Genomic DNA, 10,552 nt, shown 5'->3' with positions numbered 1-10,552 from the left:
ACACGCGCTTTCTACACCAAGTCCATCCTCACGAATCACCGAACCGGATCGGCCGTGCCAACTGCCCCTCGGACGCGCAGACCGTGGTCTGTAGCAAATGGAGCGGAGTCAAGCGCGAGATTTCCCATGTCGCGGACCTTGGGACCCAACACGAGGCGCGTACGGAGCCGAGGGTTATAGTTTGGCAGCTCCAATCGCACCCGATATATTGCGCGAGCTCACCGTGCCGCCGCGGTTCGTGCTCCCCAGGAATAGGGGGGGCGGGGGCGGGCGGGCACCCATGCTCTGCAGCGTGATCAGGGGCCCTTCCGGCTCTGGCAGGCGGTTTCCTCGCACAACACCACGTCGGGAACGTTGGATTTATTTGGCCCACCGGGATACGCGTCCCAGCTTCTGGTCTCTTGGATAACCCTTCGCCTAGGGTATCCTGAGGAGCATGGGGGGAGAGGGTCTTGTTTGCTCCGCAGGAGACTTGCAATCGAAAGGAGGCCATAACCAATGGTCACTGGTCAAGTCTAGAATGTCGGATAGCAGACAACAGGTTGTGAGAACGGGAAATACCCGGCCGGAATCCGGTCATTGTGGGGGTAGGCAAAAACAATCCAATACATCGGGATACAGATCTCAATGAGGTTGATTCTGTCAAAGATAGTTCTGAAGTTCACCAGACCTTCACCTGGGAGAGCAGACTAGATTAATGTATTATTGCTGTACCATATGCTATTTGGTGTAGAGCGGGTCAGAGACCAATTTCTTCTTCAAGTACAGGATTCTTTATATGTACCGATACCTAGGCAAACCCTATCTATTCGTCTCTAGCACTAACGGTCCTCACTTCTGTGACGGCCCGTGCAACCTAACAAGACATCTGCAATATCTATCCCCCTCATCGACCTACAGAGCTGTTCGTCAAGGCCCACAGAATGGCTACTGAAGCTAGACACCGGAAGTTTATAATCTGCAAGAAAGCTAGGAGACCGAACGCTGGTTCGGCCAAGCCGAAGGGCTCTAAAGGGCTCACGGCTCTCAAGACAGTGGATGTCCCAGCTGACTTGAACGACGGCATCAACAAACTGAACGGCGTATTCTCGGATGGCAACTCCATTATAGACGAAGCCGGAGATATACAGTTGAAGTATGTCTGGTGCTTCCTGTGCAATTGAGTCGGGGCATCATCGAAAGGTCTGCCCGATGAGGACTGGGCCAGTGAAACGGGTTGAGAGGTCAAGTCGGTTTAGGTTGATCTATGGGAAGGTAGTTGAGGGGACTAATACTGCTAGGTTCGCCCCACCTATTCATATTTAGCATTGACGATGGTGACAGCTTGCCTTAAACGGCTGGCTCTTATATACCTAGTTGAGTTATTCTCTCTTCACTTTTCTCGCCCAGAACGCCGCTGCCCAACTCAACTTGAGAGATGAAATAAGGCGTGGTGATGATAACGATAACGATAACGATAATCTGGATAGTTCTGATAGGTGACTAATCAGGAGCGTCGCGTTTATTGACTCAGACATCCCAAGTCAATTAAGTGGTCCAACTCACGTCGCGTCTGAGGCGCGTCTCCCCACATGTCGCATCTTTGACCCTTGGCAAACTTACAACAACTAAATTCCCGTCATCAGTCAACTCGTGTACATATCCAGACACCTCGGGCTCGGGACGACATGATTCGGCAAGACTTCAACCGCATCGATCCGAAGAGGCGCAATGTCGTCGACTATCGCAAAAAGCAGTTCGCTGCCCCGTCCTACAAGGAGGCTCAATACCCCCACCGGATGAACTTCTACTCTACCCCTCCCACAGCAGACATCACACTAGAACAGTTCGAACAATGGGCGATCGACCGTCTACGCGGTATGCCGATGGCCTCCTAACCCTCCCTTGAGTTCTACTCAACCTCAGCTAACCCGTCCATCCACCAGTCCTCGCCGAACTCGAGGCATGCTCCTTCCGCAACAAATCACCCGCCGAGACGGCCGCGCACATGAAGCCGCTGCTCGACAAGTACCTCCCCCTCGAGGCCAACAGCTCCTCGTCGACGCAGCTATTCGCCCAGCGCCAGCGGGACCACTACGGCCACTACATCCTGCGGCTGGCCTTCGCCTCGACCGAGGACCTCCGCCGCCGCTTCACCCGCGTCGAGACGACGCTGTTCCGCCTGCGCCTCCAGTCCGACGACCTGGCCGAGCGGGTCGCCTTCGTCCGGGGGCTCGACCTCGACTGGGAGGTCGTGTCCGACAAGGAGAGGCGCGCCCTGGCGGCCGAGCTGGCCGGGTTCGGGGGGAAGATGCAGGCCGACGAGACCTGGTGCAAGGTGGATTGGGAGAGGGTGCCAGATCTGGTAGAGGGGCGGAGGGTGTTCCTTAAGGAGGGGAAGGCTTACGTGCCCTCGAGAGAACAGCAGAGCATGGTAGTGGCCGAGTTCGCGGCACGGCTGGAACGTGCATTAGAGGTATATATATATCATGCTCTCCTGTCTGCGGTGTCGAAACAAGAAGGCTCACAGTTGGTTTCCTCCCTCGGTTTAGGTCACAGCTCGTGCGCTTCCACGGCTCGATGAAGACGATCGCCTCACGCCCATCCTTGACCACCTCTCCAAGAACTTCATCACCCCCGACGCCGGCTACAGTGGCGGCTCGACGGCGCCAGACGGCGCTGAGATCACGGCGCGCAACATCGACAACCTCTCGCAGCACTTCCCCATGTGCATGTCGAACCTGCACCGCTCCCTGCGGCGGGACGCCCACCTCAAACACTACGGCCGGCTGCAGTACACGCTCTTCCTCAAGGGCATCGGGCTGAACCTCGAGGAGTGCCTCCTCTTCTGGCGGCAGAGCTTCAACAAGGTCACCGACGACACCTTCAACAAGGAGTACCGGTACAACGTGCGGCACGCGTACGGCGACGTGGGCGGCGACTCGAACCGCCGCGGCGGCGGCTACAGCCCCTACAGCTGCCAGAAGATCCTGACCGAGCACCCGCCCGGCCCCGGCGAGGCCCACGGTTGCCCGTACCGGCACTTCAACATGGAGAACCTGGCCGCCCTGCTGCAGAGCAACGGCGTCACCGACAGGGCCGTGCTCCAGGGGGTGAAGGAGGACAAGGACAGCCAGAAGTTCCACATGGCCTGCAATCGGTGAGTTTTTTTTTTTTTTTTTTTTTCATTCCTCTTCTCTCTGTTCCAGGTTTTCTTGCAGTCGGTCATCCCTTTGTCTTGCTAACCACCAAATCTCCCCCTACGAACAGTGTCTTCGAACACGTCCACAAGACGGAGCTCAAGCGCGCCAAGGATGACGGGTTCATGACGGCAGCACAGCTCGAAACCATCGTTCATCCCAACGAGTACTTCAAGCGAAGTTACCTGCTCAAGAACCAGGGCAAGAAGGACCAGCAGGGCAGTAGTGGTGACGTGAGGATGGAGGGATGAGATACAAAGCAAATCTGTGGGTGGCTGGCTTTTTGCTGTTGCTCGTTGGGACTGGGCCAAGCGTGCATGAACCCCCACTCCCGGCTGGCCCTGGCTTGTCGTGAGTTTTCGTTCCTGGTGTTGAGAAACGCTGGAACGGTTCGCAACCGTCCGCCGGTTGGGGGGACCCTTGGTTCCTGCGTGGAGATCGGGCGTTTTGGCTAATACCGCGTCTGGGCGTTCAGGAAAGGAAATGACGTATTATCGCGGTCCGCTATGCAGTTAATGAGGAGATGCCCAGCAGGGCCGAGTTGGGATGAGGCTATTCTCGTTGTGGTGCCATGCGTCATCACTTTCTTCCTTTCTTCGCAGTCCGATCCACTCTTCAGCACCATGACGGGTATGGGTAAGGGTTTGACCCAGGCCCATCCGATGACCCCATTGGCGGGCATGGGCGGCACCGGAAAATAAAAATAAAGAAAAAAAGAGTGAAAACCGGTCAGTTCGACGGGGGTGTGGCCGAGCGCGAGGCACAGATCCCCGCCGCCGAAGGCTCGACGCACCTGATAGGTCAATTTAGGCGGACCAGATTGTCCGCACCAATTATTGGGCCTGGGCCCAACCTCACCCCTGCCAACCATGGAATTCGAAGCTTCTCAATATCCTCCCCCCGCCTTCGGATGAAGCTATTCCCATCAAGGGTCGTTTGGAAATTGGCCGGCAATCCAAAACCCAGAATTTCCCGAATGCTCTAGCGGCAGAAGAGACGCAGGGCGTGACACTAGAAACACCAACGGCGTGAGAATCTCTTTCGTCGCGTGTCGTCATCGTGGTCCCCTGGGTGGTCCCTAGGCGCAGGAATAGCCCGTTCCAGAGAGATGCGATGCAGATTGTCGTCATTCGAAGCCTCCCCGGCCTTTGCTCCTTTTCGCGTCCTTTTTGCCTATGTACGTATAGATGGTAACGGTAGACACAGACGTCGGGCATCATAGCCATGGCCAAAGCATCGTTCTCCGCATCCCCCACGTCCTCCTCGTCCTCCTCGACCTCCTCAACCTCCTCGCCCCCAGAGGGATCATGGGAGGCACGTCTCAAGCAGCCGTGTAACTTCTGGGGATGCACAATGAAGTCATACTGGGCCAGGCACGAAACCTAAGACGGGTATGCAAACAAATTCGTATCCATCTGCAGGATCTTCACCAGGGATTGGTTTGGTCTGGTCTGGTGGCTAGCGCGAGGGCACTACGGCGTAATTAGTGTAGGTAGTCGGTTGTATTGTATCGTATTGTATGTACAATAATACAACTCTTCGGAGCGGGTCGCGTAAGTAGAGCCTCCGTCAATACCTATGTTCCAGGGGGGGTTCAGCCTGCCGCGGGGTGGGGAGGTTGTACGAAGGGATTGGAGCGGGAGAGTTGTGTTGGTGCACTTGGTGGTCAGCTCGGGAATACTGTCCAAGACAAAACAAAACAAAATAAACATGCGTTGAATGGAAGAGACGTGGCCCCCTTCTCTCATCCGTCCAGGCTAGATCTCGATCCCCAGCGATGAACTCGATCGCTGGGGACCTCCTCCTTTTAACGATGCTGTCCGCCCGCGGTATCACCCTGTGACGCAATGTCTTGCCTGGCCTGGTCCCTGAAATGCCAACCCCTCCCTGGGCAGGACGGGGGTAATGGGGGGTGATGATGTCGCCGTGCATCAACAGTTCACTCTTACCGCATGAGGAATAGGAGAACAGCCGACACGCTTCCGCAGGGCACGATGGCGCTATCATCTGCGCTGGTTCCAATCAACGCCCCGCCGGCCGGTTATGCACGTCGATGGATATGGGATGGGATCATCCGACGCGGTGTTGCACGATCTAGATGGGCAATTAATTCATTGAGAACTCGGGGCACGAAAAGTGAAAAGTGCAACGTTGGTGCTATGGCCGTTGGGTCAACACAGTTTATTCCATGGATCCTGGGGTGTATAGTTGGGATGGTATATCCATGGATGTCATTCAAGGGACGGGACGGAACCCTAAAGACTCATGGCTTCAGCGGGATTTCACCGGCTGCTTGTCTCCCAGAACATGGATTCCACCGTCCCTACCTAACATACTTCACTGATAGGTACTCATTGATCGGGCTTGCCGACTCAGTTCCATTGTTAGGGACCTAGGTTTGTCAATTACAGAGCCCAATTATTGGCTCTCCTATGATGTGACCCCACCCTGACTCGTGCCCCCGAGATCAGGCGTTTAACACTGATCGAGCATTTTCAGGGCCCAGGCGTGACTGGGTCGTACTGGCCCTTGACATGGGACTGATTCATTCTCAGTAAATGGCCCCATTCTTCTCGTGCTGCAGAATAGAAAACCGGTACGGACGATTATCAGATGTCGCCCAGACAGTATCGAAATTCAGGATTTTCGGTGCTGCTCCACCAACAACAACTGTGCAGCCCGCACGTTCTGCGTAAGCTGCAGTGCAACGGGGCGCCGTTGTGGTCAGACAAAAAAAGCGCAAGTTCCTTCTCACTTGATGACTTGCTGACTTGCATCGCCCATGAGCCTGCTGATTGATCGTTTTGAGCAGGTGGATGGATATAGATATGCATACAATATTTCCGCAACACCGATGCTATATGTGGTATCTCGCTAAAAAAAAAAATATGACCCATCATCAAATCGCCAACCCGGCTTATGTTGTTTGTTCCCCTCAGCGTGAGCCTCAAACGTGTAGTTCCATCCATTTTGTTGCCATTCATGAAAAGGGGAAGAGAAAATTAGTCCCAGCGCCTCGCTATCTTGAAAAATTCCAATTGCGCCGCATGCCAAACAAAAGCCAAAGTCTTTCAATCGGAAAGGGGGTGAAGGGAAATAGAAATGAAAATCGTAATTCTCGCATTCCATCAGGCGATGCCTGAAAAGGACGAGTACGCAGCTAGGCTGTTTCATCTGCCAACAAAAGCGACAAGATCCCCGCTTCTTCGTTCTCCAGGGGGGTCAAGTGCTACCTTCAGATGAAGTACGTAGGTGGCTTGGCCGAAGGAGCCGGGTTTGGTGTTAAAAATATGGGTCCTTTCGGTGCCAAGCGAGCCACTATTGGCGAAGCGAATTCCGCACTGAGGCAGCAGAAGCACACCACCGAGGCCCCGCCGCTTCCGCCCTTGAACGAGGGCGCGCCCAGGCGCGGTGGAATGCGAGGGGGTATGCGCTTGGCGCTTCGCCTTGGCTGTCGAGCGTCGAGCGTCGATGGGGAATGGATCATCGGATTGTCCATTTCGCTGAGACTCGGATCGTTCGATTGAAGAGGGAGCACAGATCGAGATCTGGCAAGTGTGGTGGATGTGCCACCGCGTCGCCGGGAGGCTGCGTTCGACCAAGCCGGCATCGCCGGCTGCAGACGAGCGGTCCCGGGAGCTGCGGATGCGCCGTGAAGTGGACCCCGTTTTTGGTGGCTATACACGGCACAAACTCAATCCACAGCCAAAATCCTAATACTAGGCTGAGCTGAGATTGTGGCTTGCCTCAGCGCCCAGATGGAAATGATCGACAGATCCAGGCCCCAGGGTGAGCCATTGTCGCTGACATGGCGTGTTGTTGACATGGGGTGACGATTGGAGGAAATCCGCTCGGCGACATTGCCATATCACTCCCAATCCCATTGTCGGGGTGATCGGCGCAGCTGCAGAGCGATCACTGATCACACGCTGTGACTGCTTCTGGTCTTGTCGGAAATGGCCGGCCGTGGCCCGATATCCGCCCCTCGTGCTTGCTGGCCGCTCTATCGTCGGGGAGTGAATGCCCCTTCGACCAAAGAAAAAGATGTCGTCCATCATGACGACCCGTTATCCTTGCGTGTGCTTCATCTTCCATACCGTCGTTTTTTGGTGTCGCGACCTCACTTGTACCCGACCATCTTTGCGCACCGGTCGCAATAGTAGATGTTGGTCCCAATGCGGACCATACCGCTGGAGCGTAGGTCGTCTGTTGAGGTTATCTCCACGGCCCGTGCACAGCGGAGGCAGCGAAGAACCTCGACAGAGGCGACCGGCCGTGCTGCTGGGTCCATGCTCCGTCTAGCCGAGCCGGAAGAGGAGATATCTGAGTCCGAGGCAGAGTATGAAGAAACCGACGAGGAGCTGCCGTAATGCGTCTTGGGTGGTCTTGATGACCGGGAAGACATGGCTGGTAGTCGGGTTGTCGTGATAACCTTGCAGTTGGAATATGTCGTTGAAGGAGTTGGGTCCTGGGAGCCGGAGGCCAGATGATCATGCGCTGCTGATGTTCTAACAGTTATGAGTCTGGAGGAATCTTTGGAAGGGTTCTGGATGGTCTGCTCGAGGGCGCTTTAATATGTTACAGGCGCCGAATGTGTCTCTGGACAAGATGATGAGTGCAATGGTGGGATGCGCGGGAATATGTACTTTCAAGCTAGATGGAGCAACCGTCCGCTTGTGCAAGGCGGCGCTGCGGGTCTGGCAGGGGTGTATTCAGGTTGCCTAGGATCGTGGAAGTAAACTAGGACACTGGGCGTGTCTGGACTAACGACCTAGCTAACGCCTAATGCACTTACTGAGGTTGCATAGTGATAGGCTGCAAAAGAAAGTGGGAATCGCCTACTGTGGTAGATTGGGCATCTCCGCCCAAGCCTGCCAAGTTTCATGTTTCGTAGATCACGCCAATTACCCGTGCTCTTTAATTCTTCGCCCTCATTATCTCCGTCGCGTTTGCCAACAGTTGTTGGTAACGGCAGCGGCAGGTTCGTCATTCTGCTGCTAGCTGTGCATTAAATGAGTGAGTTTTCTGAAGTGCCATGCGTACGCTACCATTTGCCTCTCCAGCATGAAGTGTTTTCCCCTTTCTCCACGGACCGCAGCTAGTCCCCACTCAATCCCTGTCAGTCAAGGCAGAAGAGGAGAGGAGTCAGTGGTCAGTTAAAGAATTAAAAAAAAAAATTTAAAAAGGAATGAAGTGGAAGGACGCTAGCCGAGTAAGGAATGGCGTAGTTTCAGCCAGGATCCCCAGAACTAGGTCTGATCCATCGCGCAAACCGTGATCTCGATCCAGGAGTCATCGATTCAGCGATCAGGACAAGTGTGTGGAAATCGCTGTCGCTCCCCGAATCTGCATAATTACATATGCATGCAGGTTACCGTCCTGTGCACAACGGGCTGCTGGGCAGCCCGCAGGTGGAACAGTAAAGCAGAAGCCCTGTTTGAGTACCTAACAGCCCGATCCCCACGCAAATTTTGCGATGTCAGCGTCACCGTTTTGCGGCCCTTTCGTCTCCCGCAGGTGACCCTTCGTCTCCCGCAGATGACCCTTCGTCTCTTCCTCAGCTAAGCCCGACCAGGCGGTGCCCATCAGTCCATGTCATCCCACAATCTTGGACCCGGGGGGGCAGGTTCCAGGCCTCGCTCGTGTGGAGCCCCCCCGATGGTCATCTGTCGATGGTCGAGACCAGTCTAAACACTCTCCATCGCCCAGACTCCGGATTCGCCCCCCAATCTTTGTGAAAATTCACAGGCGTGCTTGGATGGTCGAGCCCAACGGCAGATTATCCCGATTGCTGCCGTCCCGGAGCGGGTTCTTTTCTTTTTGTTGCTAACAAATTCTTTGCAGCATGCAGATATAACCCTTCTACCCGCCTGGTGGGTCTACGGCGGTCTCGACCCGGCGTGCCATTCCGCTTGGGTGTCACCGCTGTCGAGTGTTTATTTCACATCGATAGTCTCGATTTCCCTCAACCAAGCCTGAGCAAGGGTATACCCTAAAGTCAAAGAAGCCCCTGGCGGCCCTGAGGCCACTCCACTTCAGACCGTTGCTGTTTTGGTCAGATAACTGATTCGAGTAATTTCTATCAGAAAAGACTGGTTTACATAATACAGACAGATCTAGAACCTTCGGCCATCACTTTTTCATTCTGACCGCGAGAAGGTTTCTTCAGGTCATCCCCACCAAATGGCCATCACTTGCTGACGGGAGCGTGCCTGAGACTGGCGACCGGCGACCGTTAGTCAAAGGACCGGGTTGTGAGATGCCGCCGTTTGGAATCTCGAATGATGTGGAGTTTCGAGCGGGACTGCAATACAGCTTGCTTGCGAGTCATTACAAGATGCCTGGAACTTTGTCGCCAGGAACACCCCGGAAGACCACGGAAGACCACTCGCGAGACCCTCCGGTCTTACACAGTACCATTCAAGCAGTCGCACGAACAACAACAGCACCAGAAGTCGAGTGAAGTTCCCAGTGGGCTGGGACAATCTTTCCAGCGAGGCAGTTTCCAAATCGATAACCAGCCCGGGGATATCTCCTGACGGGCCCAACGATTGGCTGACATGGGACAATAGAGTTTCTCATCATCGCCCTCCTTCATTTGACTAGGTACGTCAGAAGATGAGGCGAACCTGACAATGACCGATGAAACCCAGCCTCGGCGTTATCCAGGGCACTCTGTAAAATAAGAAAATCAAGGCCACCACACACCCAGGGCAAACCGGTGCGATCATAACCAAGCAATCGCAAGGAGCCTCTGACATAGGCTTGGGCAGAAGGAGGGCCAGACCGGCGTCGGCGGGAGATCGCCGTTGGATGGGTCGAGGCCGAGGCCGCTTAGCACTTGTGCAAGTTAGAGCCTTCCATCACCCGGCACACCTGCACAAAACCTCCCATCAACTTAACCACGAGCTGCAGCTGTCCCTAGGCTGTAAGCCTGGTTGTGCCCAGCTTTATCATAATACTTCCCGAACACCAAGCACGAACGTACACTAATCGTCGAGGCATGTTATCAGAGAGGCACCAGCAGCTAGCCAAACAATAATTGCCAGCCAGTCCAGCAGGTCCCTTGACCGGACTTCCCTTCAATCCGATCTGAGACAAGGATATGATATCAGCAGAATTCCAATCCCACGGCGTCCTCCTCAGGTGCATAGAGTTTCGGTCCGGAACCTTTTTTTTGTTTTTGGTTTCTGTCCGTCCTGTTGTCAATCCCCAGCGCCCACCACAACGGAATATGGCCTCCCTCCAACTAACCCCCTCCCTCTCCCTCCGCCCGCGGGGGGGGGGGGGGGGGGGGGGGGGGGGGGGGGGGGGGGGGGGCGGGGGGGGCGGGGGGGGGGCGGCGGGCGCGGGCGGGGGGCGGCGGGGGGGGC

General features: G+C 55.3%; 2 protein-coding genes across 2 annotated transcripts; one reads left to right on the top strand and one right to left on the bottom strand.

Annotated features, from left to right (window-relative positions):
* Positions 1 to 1,667: 1,667 nt before the first annotated feature.
* On the top strand, positions 1,668 to 3,430 carry QBC33DRAFT_512438 (eukaryotic and archaeal DNA primase, large subunit-domain-containing protein; the record flags this gene model as incomplete). Its single annotated transcript, XM_060425907.1, has 4 exons — positions 1,668 to 1,857; positions 1,926 to 2,455; positions 2,532 to 3,139; positions 3,250 to 3,430. 4 exons carry the CDS (start codon positions 1,668 to 1,670, stop codon positions 3,428 to 3,430), a joined length of 1,509 nt encoding a protein of 502 aa, XP_060286915.1.
* Positions 3,431 to 7,299: 3,869 nt separating this feature from the next.
* QBC33DRAFT_556176 (uncharacterized protein) lies at positions 7,300 to 7,584 on the bottom strand (the record flags this gene model as incomplete). The annotated part of the gene is made up of 1 exon (XM_060429701.1): positions 7,300 to 7,584. The coding sequence occupies one exon, from the start codon at positions 7,582 to 7,584 to the stop codon at positions 7,300 to 7,302; it is 285 nt and encodes a 94-aa protein (XP_060286914.1).
* Between the last annotated feature and the right edge of the window lie 2,968 nt (positions 7,585 to 10,552).

This window comes from Phialemonium atrogriseum, assembly GCF_030411735.1.
Source record: "Phialemonium atrogriseum strain 8032-3 unplaced genomic scaffold QBC33scaffold_4, whole genome shotgun sequence".
Lineage (NCBI taxonomy): Eukaryota > Fungi > Ascomycota > Sordariomycetes > Cephalothecales > Cephalothecaceae > Phialemonium > Phialemonium atrogriseum.
The sequence above is the reverse complement of the archived record's forward strand: the minus strand, read 5'-3'. Positions and strand labels throughout refer to the sequence as shown.